This window comes from Trifolium pratense, linkage group LG5 (assembly GCF_020283565.1).
Source record: "Trifolium pratense cultivar HEN17-A07 linkage group LG5, ARS_RC_1.1, whole genome shotgun sequence".
Taxonomy (NCBI): domain Eukaryota; kingdom Viridiplantae; phylum Streptophyta; class Magnoliopsida; order Fabales; family Fabaceae; genus Trifolium; species Trifolium pratense.
In genome coordinates this window covers 56,398,985-56,415,566 of record NC_060063.1, presented here as the reverse complement: position 1 = coordinate 56,415,566, position 16,582 = coordinate 56,398,985, and the positions used below count along the sequence as shown (strand labels likewise).

The 16,582-nt window shown below is 33.0% G+C and overlaps 2 protein-coding genes and 1 pseudogene across 3 annotated transcripts; 2 read left to right on the top strand and 1 right to left on the bottom strand.

The window, feature by feature from the left end:
• Positions 1 to 64: 64 nt before the first annotated feature.
• Positions 65 to 6,996, top strand: LOC123884416 (phragmoplastin DRP1E-like). Its single transcript, XM_045933504.1, has 15 exons — positions 65 to 1,048; positions 1,147 to 1,210; positions 1,445 to 1,552; positions 2,409 to 2,510; positions 3,350 to 3,400; positions 3,521 to 3,582; positions 4,236 to 4,326; positions 4,410 to 4,474; positions 4,562 to 4,756; positions 4,827 to 4,946; positions 5,040 to 5,110; positions 5,586 to 5,811; positions 5,901 to 5,951; positions 6,038 to 6,496; positions 6,705 to 6,996. The coding sequence occupies exons 1-15, from the start codon at positions 902 to 904 to the stop codon at positions 6,831 to 6,833; spliced, it is 1,941 nt and encodes a 646-aa protein (XP_045789460.1). The 5' UTR covers positions 65 to 901; the 3' UTR covers positions 6,834 to 6,996.
• Positions 6,997 to 7,862: 866 nt separating this feature from the next.
• On the top strand, positions 7,863 to 8,034 carry LOC123887740 (annotated as a pseudogene).
• Positions 8,035 to 8,606: 572 nt separating this feature from the next.
• On the bottom strand, positions 8,607 to 16,020 carry LOC123885482 (UMP-CMP kinase 3-like). Of its 2 annotated transcripts, XM_045934765.1 has the most exons (10): positions 15,769 to 16,020; positions 13,758 to 13,811; positions 13,282 to 13,333; positions 12,369 to 12,486; positions 11,961 to 12,117; positions 11,752 to 11,832; positions 11,557 to 11,664; positions 11,398 to 11,469; positions 10,086 to 10,131; positions 8,607 to 8,914 (listed from the first exon to the last, which is right to left on the bottom strand). In XM_045934765.1, exons 2-9 carry the CDS (start codon positions 13,782 to 13,784, stop codon positions 10,123 to 10,125), a joined length of 624 nt encoding a protein of 207 aa, XP_045790721.1. In that variant the 5' UTR covers positions 13,785 to 13,811; positions 15,769 to 16,020; the 3' UTR covers positions 8,607 to 8,914; positions 10,086 to 10,122. The 2 variants fall into 2 exon arrangements, 1 of the variants encoding a protein (XP_045790721.1); XR_006801167.1 differs by having other exon boundaries at positions 10,086 to 11,469.
• Between the last annotated feature and the right edge of the window lie 562 nt (positions 16,021 to 16,582).

Below are 16,582 nucleotides of genomic sequence, written 5' to 3'. Positions count from 1 at the left end.
TTTAACAACTATGGCAACGGAAGTACAAAAAAGAACAATGGAGTGGGTTTTGGGGCCGCCTTTTGCTTTCCATCTTTAAACAAACAAACGTCCATCTTTCAACGTTCAAAACAATATGACCATCACACCACTCCCTTCCTAACTTTTTTCTTTACAAGCTTTTCTTAACTTTTTTCTTAATCACCACTCTCTTTTGCTTTTCTTTTTTTTCAATTGGTTAAAAATGTATCGAGTGAATAAATGAGAAATTTTAGATTTGAAATCTGACTCTTATATTACTAACTATGTATAGAGATTCGTTTGTCTCTTTTTTTTTTTGTCAGTTCGCTCGATTTCATTTTTTATTTCCTTCATTTATTCGATCTTTTTTTATGTTTTTTTGATGTATTAGTTTCTCATAATTATGAGACAGCATCAGATGAAGTTCCAAACTTTGCTAAGAAATCAATTTGGGTTACACTGACATAGTTTTGAGGATGCTCGCGGTGCGGTGTGGTTTGGTTTAGTTCGTTTTTATGAAATAAAAATTGCAAATCAAACCAAACCATGCAGTTTAGAAGAAAAATGATTTTGCGGTTTCAGTTTGGATTAGTTCGATTTGCGATTTTACTTTAGGATTGGTTCGGATACGATCACCCTAGTTAACATTGAGGGAGGGATATATAAGTAATTTAAAGTTTAAACCAATGTTTCAAAGACCCCGTCCAGTCCACGCTTCTATCATCTTCGTTTCTTCTTCCGCCTTTCTTTGAAACGTGACTTGACTTTCTTCTCCAAAAAACACCTTAATCTCTCTTTTTTCTCTCTTCTGCAATTTTCTCTCTTCTTCAAAACTCCACACTAGTTTTCACCTGAAAATCATCATCATCATCATCTTTTTCTTCTTCTTGTTTTGTTCAAGATGACGACTATGGGAAGTTTAATCGGATTAGTGAACAGAATCCAACAAGCTTGTACTAAGCTTGGTGACTATGGCGGTTCCGATAACAACAACACCTTCTCTTCTTTATGGGAAGCTCTTCCTTCCGTCGCCGTCCTCGGTGGTCAGGTAACGTTTCTAGAACCTTCCAAACACTCAATTTCAATTTCAACTTCATTTTATTTAATTTCTAATTTTGTTTTATTTATTTTTGGAAATGAAAACAGAGTTCAGGTAAATCTTCGGTTTTGGAAAGTATCGTTGGACGTGACTTTCTTCCTAGAGGATCAGGTTCTTTCTTTTTCCTTTTTTTGTTTGTTTAGATTTTTCAATTTTTTTTAGATTTTTTTTTTATTTTTGTGATATTTTTTGTTATAGGAATTAAGTATAGTTTAATAGTTTTTTTTGTTTGTTTTGTTTGTGATTTGTAAGTTGATGTTGATGTGTGTGTGTGCGCGCGTGTGTGTGTGTTTGTGAATTGAATTTGAAGTGGAATTTGAAATTGATGTTGATTTTGAATTGCAGGGATTGTGACAAGGCGGCCATTGGTGTTGCAGCTTCATAAGATAGATGATGGTGAAAACGAGTATGCTGAGTTTCTTCATAGACCGGGGAGAAAGATAACCGATTATGGTAATGTTGTACTCTAGTTAATTATTATCTATATATTCTGTTTTCTTTCTTCTTTTGTATTTGTATTGTTTTTCACATTTCATTAATAACTGTTTTGTACTTTATAAATTGATAAAAAAAAATTGAAAACTTGTATCCGGCCCTAGGATCGACTAATCCAAGGAGACCAATCCCACCGCCCACTTGCGGGGCCCCCATTTAAAGCCAGAGTTTTTTTTACTCTGTATGGACTTATAAATTGATAAATTGATACTTTTGATTATTTAGTTGAGACTTGATTGTACGCTTGTAACCTATGAAGCTGTGACAGTGATATAGACACGGACACCAAACATCATACTGAGAAAATGAAATATTTTAATGTAATCACATGTGTCGAGCCTTTGATATGAAGTGTCGGTGCTCCATAGATTGTAACGCCTGATTGCATATTGTCTAATTATGGGAATAAGAAACCCTTGTTTTTGTTTCCTCTATTAATTGATCGGTTGCTTGTAACTAAAGTCATGTTCGTTACACGTTGGGGAGCCTGTTGAACCTGTTTGGTTTTATATATGTATATTATATTTATCTGCCTCTATTATGTTTTAATTGTTTGCATGTGTGTTTCTCCTATAGTTTTGGTGGCAGATTTTATACTTTACTCTATTAGACTCGTTTACATGTTTTACTTAATCATAGCATTAATCTTTCAAGTGAATTGTTTCTCATCATTAATCATTAATATTCATGGACTAATAATCAAGTTTAATGGTACAATAATTTGCATTCTATTCCTCAATCTTTTTTTTAGTGTAGTTTATAAATATGAATAATATTTATGCCTTTATTCTTAAATTTGGTTTTCCTTTTGCAGCCATAGTACGCCAGGAAATTCAGGACGAAACTGATAGAATTACGGGAAAAACAAAGCAAATATCTCCTATTCCAATTCATCTTAGCATTTATTCTCCAAAAGGTGCGCTTCAATTGTTGTCCTTTTCCGAAAATTTTATTAGATGGTTTGCTATAAACTCGTGGTCTACACTTCCATGTTTACTTTTGAAATTTTGAATTATAAGAAATTTTAGTATTGAAATAAAGAAAACAGAGGCAATGGTCTTTCCCTACCATTTTGAAAGAAAACAAAATGCAATAGCCCAAGTAGTGTATTAGTCAATCAATATAACTGTTCCCTACACTGTGTGCGTGCTGGCAATGTACGCTCCGTCACAACCATCATTGCCTGAACACTATAAGGTATCAAGAATCCATTTCTTTAAAATGAAAGATGCAAAATCTTCTGCTTCAAACAAATCCCTTGCATCATTTTCCATCCAAATCTTGGAATCTGCTTCACAAAATTCCCTCCTGTTTTGCTCAGCCAAGTTGTGAATGTACAAGAGAAAGAATTTTCCTTGTTTGTTGGACAAGCACAATGATATAGAAAATTGCTATGTCTCATAATTGTTGCTTCCATTTTAGCAGGCAGGAGGATTAGCACTTCTTTAGTAGGATTTACGTAATCACTTGCTCTCTTGCTAGTGGCATCCTACTCTTTTGCAATTTACTCTTGAATTGAAAGTGATGTTCCTTAGTTTTTGTGTTTCAGGTTATAAGAACTGCACTTAAAAGAGTTTTTGAATTATTACTTCTTAATTTAGCATATATATTTCTTCCATTTTATAAAGGTCTAAGTGTATATTTGTGTGTTTGTGGATGTGGATTGAAAGTGACTAGTAATTCAATTGTTATTTGAAGTGTACCTATCACATTTGGTTTAGTTCCTAATTCAATTTCTTTGTTTATTTTGAGCAGTTGTCAACCTAACTTTGATTGATTTACCGGGGTTGACTAAAGTCGCTGTAGGTATAATTTGCATTCTACTGTTATAATTATTAGTATAAAGTTTTACTGTGAATTTTGTTAAAAAAATATTTTGCACAATATGATAAACTTAGTTAAAATGTTTACAACTGTCATTTTCAGACGGACAGCCTGAGAGTACTGTTCAAGAAATTGAAGACATGGTTCGATCTTATGTTGAGAAGGTAAAACGAAGTTTTTCCCATTTTGTCTTAATTTATCCTCATTCTTCTGGTTGAATGATTTGATTGGATGTTGCTCCACAATATCAATATAAGGAAAAGGTTTATGCTAAATGGGAATGAATGTTTGATGGTGAAGAATCAGTAAGAAAGTAGAAAGTAAGCATTGTTGCCATCTTGGATAGATGAAAATGACATGTTGGATGAGTTGCCAGACAAGACAAGATAATATTATGAATGAAAATATAGGAGAGTCTGATTTTCGATGGTTTGTGTATGTGTGGAGAAGACCCATAGTTCATAGAAGCACTAGTATTGAGGGTAAATTAAATAGAGAATCATTCAATTGCTAGAGATAAAGAGACCAAAGAAAGTTATAGGCGAAACCATTAAGAGAGATTGGGGATTTAATTTAATGGTCAATCATTAGAGTTAGACATGGTTCACAACAGTACATTATTGTGTTAATGCTCTTTTCATTTATTGCATTGGAGCTGCAATTCTAAACTGTTTATTTCCAAACAAAATTCCTTACTATGTTTCTTTGGTGTGGGTACCACTTTATTACCTTGTTGAAGTTCTTAACGATGATGAATTAACAAGGGATGCCATCGATATGCATATTTGCTTTAACCAACAGTTTATGCTTTTGGCAGCCTAATTGTATCATACTGGCTATATCTCCAGCCAACCAGGACATAGCAACTTCCGATGCTATCAAACTTTCTAGGGAAGTGGATCCCTCAGGTATTTTAATGTTCCATGTATTGATTGCTTCTTACCTTTGTCTGAGTAATTGTCACTAAAATCCTTGTTTGTAAACTGTCCAGGTGAGAGGACATTTGGAGTGTTGACAAAGCTGGATTTGATGGACAAAGGAACTAATGCATTGGATGTAATCTCTCTCACTCACACTCTGGCATGATTCCTTGTACAATTGGTTTGTCCTTTCAGAGTTTCACCTGTTTTTATTCGCTTTTAGGTCCTTGAAGGGAGATCTTATCGTCTGCAACATCCTTGGGTTGGTATAGTAAATCGATCTCAAGCAGATATCAACAAAAATGTTGATATGATTGTTGCTAGACGCAAGGAGGTCGAGTATTTTGAAACCAGTCCGGACTATGGCCACTTAGCCAGTAAAATGGGTTCAGAGTACCTTGCAAAACTTCTCTCAGAGGTTTGTATTATGGAAAGTTTTTTGCCTTTAGTGAAATATGGTATAGTAATACCGTTTGATTATTTTGCAGCACTTGGAGAAAGTAATTAAGGCACGTATACCTAGTATAACATCTTTGATAAACAAAAGCATCGAAGAACTTGAATCAGAGATGGATCATCTTGGGAGACCAATTGCTGTTGATGCGGGGGTGAGCAGTTTGCATTTGTAATTATTTCAAAAAGAGTGTAGGCTTTATATACATCCATCAAAATAATGTTTTAACTGTGTCTTTCTCTTTTAGGCGCAACTATACACCATCCTTGAACTTTGCCGCAAATTTGAGCGGGTATTCAAAGAGCATTTAGATGGAGGGTAAATATATACTATCATGCTCTACTTTTGCTCTATTATATTATATATGAATTTTCTGTGTGTTGGACTACTGTTTGTAACTTGATGTTTTTGGTCCATACTTTGGTAAAACAATGTTTTTTAGTCCCAGCTTCTAAAAATGGGAAAAAAGAAAAAAAATTGATCTAAAAGTGCAGTTATTTCTAACTTCATATTTGATTCTTTTTACTATAACCATCAGGCAAAGATTCAATTTGATGTCTCAACTCAACATGCACTATTTGTTGAGTTATTCTCATTTTTGTTTTCACTGCTGGTTCTTTTTGAGAAAAACTACTGCACACTACTATGCAAAGGCATGACAAAGATTTAATTAATATACCAACTGAATATTTAACCAATTTCGAATGATAGTTATGAAGTTAGCTTGTTATCTGATGGACAAATTGATATGTCTCTTTGGTTACACACTCATCTCTCGTGTTTATTGTCATAGGCGGTCAGGAGGAGATAGAATATATAATGTCTTTGACAATCAGCTTCCCGCTGCTTTACGGAAGCTTCCAATTGACAAACATCTGTCTCTTCAAAATGTGAAGAAAGTGGTGTCAGAGGCAGATGGTTACCAGCCTCACTTAATTGCCCCAGAGCAAGGTTACCGGCGACTGATTGAGGGGACTCTCAGTTTCTTTAGAGGCCCAGCCGAAGCTTCAGTCGATGCTGTAAGCTGTCATAGTTCTTTTCTTTTATGTATGTGTTAAAGCTAACTTGAATAAAAGTATTAAGCTGTATCTCTATGATTTGGATGTAGGTTCACTTCGTTTTAAAAGAACTTGTGAGAAAATCAATCGGTGAAACTGAGGTAAAAATTTCTGGATTCATTTTGTAGTAACCCTGTTTTAAATGTTCGAGAATAGCCGGTAAAGGATAAATTTTGTCTCTGAACAGGAACTTAGACGTTTCCCTACTTTTCAAGCCGAACTAGCTGCAGCTTCAAATGAGGCTCTAGAGAGGTTCCGCGACGAGAGTAAGAAGACAACTATTCGGCTTGTGGATATGGAGTCTACGTATCTTACTGTGGATTTCTTCCGGAAACTTCCTCAAGAAATGGAGAGAGCTGGACCAGCTGGTAATCCAGCTCAACCTACTAAATCAGCTCCACCTACTAATCCATCTCAACCTACTAAATCAGCTCAACCTACTGATCCATCTAATCGTGCCGGCTCAAATGAGGATCGATATGGTGATGGGCATTTTAGAAGGATTGGATCAAATGTGTTATCCTACATAGGTATGGTGTCGGAAACACTCAGGATCACTATTCCAAAGGCTGTGGTTTATTGTCAGGTCAGAGAAGCAAAACAATCATTGCTAAACTATTTCTACACACAAATAGGGAAGAAAGAGGTACTCTCTCTCTCTCTCTCTCTCTCTCTCTCTCTCTCTCTCTCTCCCCCTCTCTGAATGAAAACTATCTTCTCTTCCATATCTATGCATTTCAATTTCGTTTATCTTTAACCTCGACTTTTTTTGTCATATATACCATTATGCACATAATTCCTGTTTTTCGTGTTTTCATATCCCTGAGATTTTGTTTGCTATAATGTCGGCGCAGGCTAAACAGTTAGCAGAGTTGTTAGACGAAGATCCTACCGTGATGGAGAGAAGACAACAATGTTTTCAAAGGCTTGAACTATATAAAGCAGCAAGGGATGAAATTGATTCGGTTTCTTGGGTACGATGAGCTTGGTTTCTATTTGACTGTCTTCAGTGTGTTGTATTATATGTAGCCTACAGTTAATGATGGTGGTTTGATACACCTAAATTTGATTTTTACAGTTTGTAAGTATTATTTTTCTCGATTTTTGTATGACCACATTATTAGTTGATTAATATTTGATCAGCAACACAAGACCACAAACTATTCAATTTTGATCAAAATTGAAAATCACATTAATTCTATTTTTGGTCTCTCTTATTTTAACATTTTAACAAAATTGGTTCCCATATTTTAAAATTGAACGTTTTATTTTATCCCCTCTATTCTTGGCACAAAAATTTGTGATGTAGCTGGTTATTTAAAAAAAATAAAAAATGAGGTGGCATAAAAAATGATGATTTGACAAAGTCCAAGTGAAACTATCTTTATTACCATAAGTAAATAATTAAGAGTCATTTTAATATATGCCGTTAGACTATGATTGGATTGATGGGACATAATGGAGCGGAAAGGAACGCAATGTAATCAAATTGAGCGGAATGGAATGAAGTAGATATCTCATTCTATTGTTTGGCTACTTTACAATGTAACGAAGCAAGAAGTTTCTACATATTTTTTAAAATAATCACTGTTGAGAAAGACTTGCTTGGGCACAAACCCAAGAAAAAAATATTTAGGCACATATACATAAGCCAAATAAAATAAAAAAGAAAATATTAAGTGATGTGACAATATTATTTTTGCTTTACATTTTTTCTTTTCATGAGTGTGTGCCTAAACAATTTTCTCTTGGGTATATGCCCAACCTCCCCACATGAACCACCATTCCGAGGAAGGGAATGTTGACATTTTATTTTTGACTTAATTATACATTTGGTCCTTTATCTTTATTTTAGACTTTAAGTTAGTCGCTTATTTTTTAAAAGTTTTAAGTTGGTCTCTTATCTTTTATGTCGTTCAATTAGTTAGTCCCTCCCATCAATTTTTTTACTATTACCGTTAAATTCACGTGTAGCTATAATAACTCTTTTGACATAGAAAAAACTATAATAAATAACTCTTCCTCTGATATGTTCTTATCAGTTTAATATCTGATATGTGATCCAATGGATCATATGATATTAAATTATTTTTTTGAGGGGAAGAAGTCACTACAGTAGCAAGCTACTGAGCTTCTCGTGTGTCACACATGCGTTGCACTACTGCATAGGCCGGGGAACCCAAAAAAAAGTAGTATCAATTATTGGAGTTAGCAAATATGGCGTACAAAATGGTGATTAGTATCGATTATTGGAGTTAGCAAATATGGCGTGCAAAATGGTGATGGATTATATATGAGCAATGTGCTGCTCAAGCTAGTGCTTGTTTTTTAGTTGATGTTATTGGAGTTCCTACTCCCCAAATAGTGACTTCAGCCCTCTTGTAAACCAAAAAAAAAAGAAATTTTCTCATTGCGCGCTAGGAGAATAGGCGAGAAAGTGAATGGGTGGAATGAGAAAATTTCCAAAAAAAAATAGCATCGATTATTTTTAGCCCAAAATTATACTCCTATTTAAAATCTATGTATAAATGCACGCCTATTTGACAATGCCGATAAACTACAAATAAAAATTCATAGCAAGTAGATAAAAATATTCAATGTGATACTTAAACCATAAAATCCTCTCATCTAATAGATTAGTGTTTTGAGTATGAATCTTCTCATGTGCTAAAATCTTAACAATTATGCTCTCTTTGAAAGCTGAGTCACAAAAAGGCAACTAATAGGCTAGACTAAGGTGAATGAAGTCAAAAATATAAAGAACAGTCATCGAGTGTGTTCATAGAGCAAAAATCGAGTGTGTTCATAGACATTATGATATACAGAACTAGTCTTTCAATTTCACCGGTAATGATTTACCACCAACGTTATACATAACTCAAACATTTCACCTAAAATAAGTAAATAATAAGCCAAACAAAATTCGTTATTTGTAATAAATGAATGAGTCCACAGGGTACAAACAATAGAATATAGAGGCAAAAACCTCAGGTATAAAAATACATTTTTCTATATCTAGAACAAAATGTGGGGCAAAAGAACAAGCAGCCAACACTAATGTGACCTGAAAAAACAATAATGGGACAAATAATAAATCAGCATCAACAAAAACAAATGAAACTCACACTACGTTGAAGTCAATGTATGAAATATGAGTAAATAAATAGTTTTAAAGAGTAATTTCATTCACCATATAACACATATAACAAAGAGAAATCTTTATGCACTGATCATGTAAATATTTATTTTGCATGCATCTAATCTAATTAAATCACACCATAATACTACTTAATAGTGAGACGTGAATTGTATAAATTTCATATACAACAAACACAGTATAATAAATTTTTGGATAAACAATCATTTTGATCCTTGAGTGCGAGACAGCCATTATATTTCCTAAATATATCAAAATTGCAAATGCATTGTTTCTAATTTTATAGACTACATTGACTAACAAAAAACACATTTGACGAACAAAATAATTAATAAAAAATACATTTGATGACCAAATTGACCAACAAATAAACACTGGAGGATGCATTTACAATTTTGACGATAATGACAATGGCTCACTAAGCATCACATCACTGAATAAGTAACAATTTTAGAATATATAAAATGTTATTTTATAGACCTAGTTGTAAAGAAAATAATAGACCAAAGAAATTAAGCACAAATATGATCAAACCAAATAATATAGACCAAAGTTATAGTCGCAACATGGATGGTTCAAGATGCAGGAGTAAGCACCAGCCATGTGCCTTTCTTTTCTTATCAATTTCATCAGAATATTCTTTACTTTCAGCACTAACCACATAGACTAGGAAAATATCTATTCTGAAGTTATTACACAAGATGATTGATCGTGTCATCTTATCCAGACAGGGTGCCTAGACATAAATATGAACTTGCTTTTAGGAGTACACCCAAAAGAGATTCAATGCCTTGCTTTTAGGAGTATATATCTAGATCTAATAATATTTTCAGATGATATGAACTTTCATGCAGAATTGGGAAATAAGAGATTCCCATTGTTCCACGTCCTAACCATAATTCTCTCGTACTTTACAAAGAATCTATTTTTTCCCAACACCTACTCGATACATTATTTATCCCACTAGTTAGATGATTATAAAAGATTTCAAGAACAAAATACAGCAAGCAAAATGCATCCATCATATGCAAAAAATGAAATATATGCGATCTTTTACCATTCATGATGCAACTTTTACCTCTTAAATATCCAGCATGAAATCAATGGTGATAAACTCAATTAGCCTGCAAATACCATAGATAAACATCAATTCCTGGAAAATATAGCAGTTTGAATGACACAAACTAAATTTTATATTTCATCGTCATTTCTATCGTGAAAATTCCATCATTTATAATTTCAAGGTGCTCTGGCATGTACTTATAAGGAAGTTCTCATTTGTAAGAGAAGTGAAAAAGTGAAAATGATGCCATGGCATTGGTGCGGAAGAAGTTTTGGAATTTATTGAAATGGAGTTGCAACTTTTTGAACTTCCCAAAATTTCAAAATTCTGTACCTTCCTTAGTGGCAGCATGTTCATATACTCCATTAATTATTTTTTTTCATTTGTCTTTTCTCAAAAGCACAAGTTGTGCGCGAACAATTAGTTTTCTGACTTTGTCTAATGTGCAGTGTGCACAAACAAAATTGTCTTTTACCATGCACAAGTGTGTTTTTCACCATTGAATTAGTCGCATCATATATCATTTAATCCAACGCTGTGATTTATTGATCCAATGGTAGAAACCAACTTGTGCATGATGCAAGACATGTCTCACTTGTGCACCATAGAATTGAACTTAGTTTTCTATTGGAAAATTCTAATGAAATTGTTATGTCTATATCTCTATTTAAATTTAAATGCCACGTAGAATTTCTTTAAATAAAAATATGGCTTAAATGCAGTTTTAGTCCTCTATTTCGTCTAAATCGCAATTTTAGTCTCCATTTAAGAAATTTTGAACATCCAATTTGATGACATGGCAATAATTTAAGTGACCTGGTATTGAAAACAAGACAAGTGAAAGTCATGACATTAAAATAGGTCACCTAATTTATTGTCACATCATCAAAATCGTGGATGGGTCAAAAGTTTTGACATGGAGGACTTAAATTGTGCAATTAACAATTGGGAGATCAAAATTGCACTTCAGACTAAATTCTTTGAACATTCTCTTACCCATCTTTTTTTAGTCTTACTCTAATAGTTATTTTCTTAAAAAAAAAAAAAAGAAGTGAATTGATCCAAAATGCAACGTAAAACACAAAATATGATAATTAATATTAATAGTGTACATAAAATTAAATTTCTTTTAAAACCCATGCAAGGCATGAGTTACTTTATAGTTTATAGTATACATACAACATATTTCAATATCACATAAATACATTCCATACAACATATTTCAATATCACATAAAATAATGACATTGATTTCCAAATTTTCTCTTTGACAAAAAATGGAACTTGTACATATAAAGTTTTGACATAAAGCGAACATAGTGATTTACCTTTTCAGTTTTTGGACCAAAAACTGCTTTGACAGACTCAAATACCTCTTCAACGGGCCTTGCAGCATCAATCTAAAACAGATAATATGCTATGTCCTTTAGTATATGAGGCAAACAATAAACTTACCAAAACATTGAAAAAGTACAACTATCAATTACCTTGCGAACTTTTCCCTTTGCATCATAATAATTAATCACAGGGAGGCTAGACTCCAAGAAAACCTTGAACCGTTTCCTTATTGTTTCAATGTTGTCGTCTTCTCTACCCTTTTATAATTAACATCCAATATCAAGTACTGAAAAGCATAATGAAATGGATACATATTTTTTAATATACGTCGTATGTTGTCTAACCTGGTTCCTACTAAGAAGTCGTCTCTCCATCTCTTCCTCTGGGCAATCAAAATATAAGACAAATGTTGGCTCTATTCCTGTCTGCAAAGCCATAATGCATTTTGGAAATTAAAAGTTAGAATATGTTCTACAGTGAAGTACATGTATCTGTTTTGAAGACAACTATAAATGAAAAAGTTCTATTGGGGACAATAGCAATTAGGAATTACCACTTTCTCAAATGCTGCACGGTTTTCCTCATTGCGAGGAAAACCATCAATAAGAAATTTATCATTGCCACTTTCCTGAATTGCTCGTTGTAGAAGCTTAATTGTTACCTCGGAGGGAACAATTTTTCCTTCTTTAATCATATTCTGGATCATTGTGCTGTTAAACATCAGAAATAAATGTGTTAATTCGTAAAGATATGGACAACTTAAACTCAATGCTCAGAATCATATCATAGTACCCAATTTCTCACGGGATTTACAGGAATTGATTTTTTCATAAAAAGTGATCGTCGGTGAAATTATATATTAAACTAGCCATTTACTAATTTTAATAGAGCAAAAGGGACTACAATAAACAGTCAGTGAAACGGGACTATGAATTTATCACTATCTTCATATAATCTTTACCCATTTTCAGAGCCGGATTTTATCTCTGCTCTCAGAAGATCACCAGCACTGAGGTGAGTATACCCAAAATGTTCGACAACATTTGCACATTGGGTACCCTTTCCACTGCCAGGGCCACCTGTACCATTAACGTTATTAGAACAATAATCAACTTATATAAGAAAAAAAGTAATCTGTAACTTCAACAATGAACACAATAGAGAAAAATGGATAAATAAATACATGTGTTTGAAAGGAAAAAGAACACTAAAAATGATGTAAACAATAAGTGTTGCACCTTATGTTAAGTTAGTAATAGCTGGTAATTGGTAAAAACTGGTGCACATTTCAACTATGGATTCATTTGGAAGAGCTTAATTGCAGTTTATTTAGGTTAATCTTAAGGCATTAGCAATTGTCTATGTTTTGAAAGGCTTATGAAATGACCAGAAGCTGTTTCAAACTTATTTCAATAAGCTCACATGAGAGCTTACAGAAATAGCTACGCGGAGTTAAATCTCATACACGATTGCCTATTATATATAAGTGCGTAATTTAGTGGTTTATCCAAACACACTAATATAAGAACCACCAAGAAACTACCACAACTCTAGGGTAATTATTATTTTTATTTTTTGAAAACTCGGTATCAGGCCTAGGACCGACTAACCCGAGAGGTCCAATCCAACCGTCCACTTGCGGGGGGCCCCATTTAAAGCCAGAAGAAAGGATTTATCGGTAGCAAAACTCAACAATTAATTGAAGATTCGTGTATTAGCCGCAAAACTGCTATGTTGTAGATAAACTGGAGCAATGAAGAAAGTATATGTGTTCAACAGAAATAGTCAAATACAGCAGGATTTTATTAACAGCTCATTTAGAAGGAAATGACTATGAAGATCTGTTAAATTGAATGCAATTAATCACTGCTCACCTAACACAAACACAATTGTAGGATTTTTGTTTAGCAGGCTTCCATTTGTATCCTGCAAACAAATGAAGGATTAAAAAATCAGCTGACATTATCACGCATCAAAATTGATAACTTTTGCATCCTCAAATAAAGGATTGAAAAAACAGTTGAAATCAATACTGCATTGAAAATGACACGCTAGAATTGAACAAAATATTGAAAAAATAGTTGGAATCCTTACTGCATTAAAATTGACACAATCTCACTAATAGGAATCCAAACCATATTATTTAAATTTAAAAAATATATAGTTGTATGTATGTACAGCATATTCTATCATGGAAAAGTATATTTTCAAAGTTCGATTCTACAAATTATGTACAACTGTATAATAAGCATGAGAAATACATAGTCCAATCAGATTTTCAAAAGAACCGGTTAATATGTAAAAAAGCTAGGAGCAAAAGCAAGTCCATGTGTGACACAACAATGAATACCTTGTTTGAGGTTTCAACACTTCCCATGGGTAGTAGCAACTAAACTGTCTTTATCTGCAAATAAAAAAATCCAAGCAAATATTATGACGAGTCCAAGACAAATTATTTATATTGAAAATACAAGTATGTCTATATGTGTATCCCGTCACACCACTGATTGAAATATTCCACAAAATCATCAAATTGATAAGGAAAAATGCTATATGGTAAAACAACCATTCCAGTAATGGCAAATCACACACTTAATGAAGAAATAATAAAAAATTGAACAATCATAGAAGCGGATCCTCTCAATCCGCTTGTCTCTCAATCTCTGTCAACCATAAATCTCAGCCATTAGAATTAATTAAATTAATCTAACGTACTATAATAAAAGCACCATGCTGAAATGAAATACACCATAAAAATATTTTTTCTGCAAAATGTTGGCGGTGGTGACAGCACAACAGATCTACAGGTGGCGACAGTGCAACAGATCTAGTATGTGGCAACTGTGCTGCCTCCGCTGATTTTTTTAGAGGTGATACGACCGTTTGATTTTATCATCGTTACGTACATAGTAGCAGTGGTTTGGCATCGGCACAGCGGCAGCGACCAAACATGACGTACTGTTTGGATGAAAGATATAATTGTTTGTGTCTCTCATACAATCATTCTTTATTCCATGGTTGGTTTCATATTTTATATAGTTATTCTTTAGCATACAATCTAAGAATTGATCTGATCTTCTGTAATTTCACACTAATGTAAGCTTTGTAAATCAATAAAAATTAAATGGAAGTAAAACATAATGGATGAGGATTGAAGAGGAAGATACACGCAGTCGGAGGGTACAAATGAAACGACGGCTGTGTGTTGTTGAAGAAGCAACACAATTTTGGGGTAATGATTCTGAGGGTTTTTTGTTGTTGTTGTACAAACTCTGTTTTTCACATATTAGTTTTGTTACGGTGTATTTCTTTCAATATGTGGAATTTGGTCTTTCCGCTCTTAGATTACTCAAACGGATAAAATATATTGTTCAGAGAGATTGAGATAAAACTGGATTGAGAGGATCCAGGTCTGAACAATCGGAAATACTTCATTTAGATAAGATTATGGTTTCACTTTGGCTACCGACAAAAGAACGGAAAATGTATTCGATCTTATACATCCATGTATCTAACCTATCATATTAAAATCTACATACAGTTGCCTATATCTACACTTGCTTATACAATAGACATGTTTCACCAAACTCAGCTAATTCAGAAATGTGAATCAACAGATCAAGCAGACACATAAATTATCATTAAACTTTCCCACGCAAGGCAATACCATTAATCAAAATTTCAGATCTAAAGGCAGAACAATATCACATACACTAAAACCAGTACAATCTCATCAAAACAAAAATCAAAACTAGAATAACAGCATTATTTCATCAATCAGAAACCATAGAAATGAAAAACAAAATTAAAATCACAAAACTGAGAGCAAGATCACAAATCCAATCCCTAAATCAATGTTACATTCAGTTAAATTAATTTCGTATTCTTCGCATGCGGCAACATCAAACACATGAATTTCAAAAAATCACACAAGATCACAAATAAATCAGCTAAATTTCTTAATCTTCACAAACTACAACATCAAATCAAACATGTGAATTTCAAAAATAACAAAACTATAAGCAGGATCACAAATCCACTCACTAATCAATGTTAAAAAATTCAGCAAAAATTCTTATTCAACTCAGCAAAATCAAAACACGAATTTCAAAAAAATCACAAAACTATAAGCAAGATCACGAATCCATCTCTAATCAATGTTAAAAATTCAGTCAAATTCAATTTCGTATTCATCAAACAAATGAATATTCAAAATCAAACAATGCGCGCGGAACATAGAATATCGCAACGAATAATAACAGAGAGAAAACATGGATCGGAGATAAATTCAATTAGATCTAAGCGAAATTGAAATTGAAAACGCGAAAGCGCGAATTGAAGATGAATTTGAGAAGCGTTACCTTTGGGAGAAAGAGGAGAGAGAGAAAAAAAAAGTGAATCTGAGAAATGTTGTGATATTGGAAAATATGGTTAGGTTCGTTGATGGTATTTATACAGATGTAAGAAAGTTGAAGGAGTTCGTTTTTTTTAGTCGGTAGGGGTAAAATTGGAAATATAAGTTGATGGAGTAATGGAAGGGGAAGGAGTTTGTTGCGTGATAATAACGGCTACAATAACGCTTTTTTTCTCTCAGTATCATTGTGAGGATGATTCAACTACAAGAGAAGAAGGTGCGAAGATTCTTGTGTTAGTGTGATTAAATTTGTTATTCCATTTTTAAATATAAATAAAATAGTTTTGATTTTTCTACCAAAAAAATAAAATAGTTTTGATTAATAACAATGTTAAATCGGGCAAAGTCTATGTATTCAAGTTGCGTATCATGCACAAGTCACCGAAAACACTATAACAAATACAAATTTTATACCGTTGAATTGAAAGTTTATATCGTATAGATCATTCATAAATTTTTTTAAAAAAATTGAAAATCATTTGATATGTTATCGGGACCCATCAAAATTAACGGTTTATGGATTTTTATTAAATACCGTTAATTTTGATGGGTCTCAATAACATATCAAATGATTTTCAAAAAAATTTAAAAAATTTATACATGATCTAAACGATATAAACTTTTCATCCAGCTGTGAATTTTGTAAAATTCATATTAATTATAAAAATATCGAAGTCTTGTGCAGCATCATGCACCAATGTTATGTTAGACAAAGCTGTTAAACCAAATGATTGAATTTAATGGGAAGAAACTAAACTCTC

Excerpts from the sequence above, each read along its gene's own strand:
- LOC123884416 (XM_045933504.1), top strand. The coding sequence starts at position 902 with ATGACGACTATGGGAAGTTTAATCGGATTAGTGAACAGAATCCAACAA. Across the intron at positions 3,401-3,520 it reads GTTGACTAAAGTCGCTGTAG|ACGGACAGCCTGAGAGTACT; the intron begins GTATAATTTGCA and ends TGTCATTTTCAG. Across the intron at positions 6,497-6,704 it reads CACAAATAGGGAAGAAAGAG|GCTAAACAGTTAGCAGAGTT; the intron begins GTACTCTCTCTC and ends ATGTCGGCGCAG.
- LOC123885482 (XM_045934765.1), bottom strand. The coding sequence starts at position 13,784 with ATGGGAAGTGTTGAAACCTCAAACAAG. Across the intron at positions 12,118-12,368 it reads AAATCCGGCTCTGAAAATGG|CACAATGATCCAGAATATGA; the intron begins GTAAAGATTATA and ends GATGTTTAACAG. Across the intron at positions 11,833-11,960 it reads GTGCAGCATTTGAGAAAGTG|ACAGGAATAGAGCCAACATT; the intron begins GTAATTCCTAAT and ends ATGGCTTTGCAG.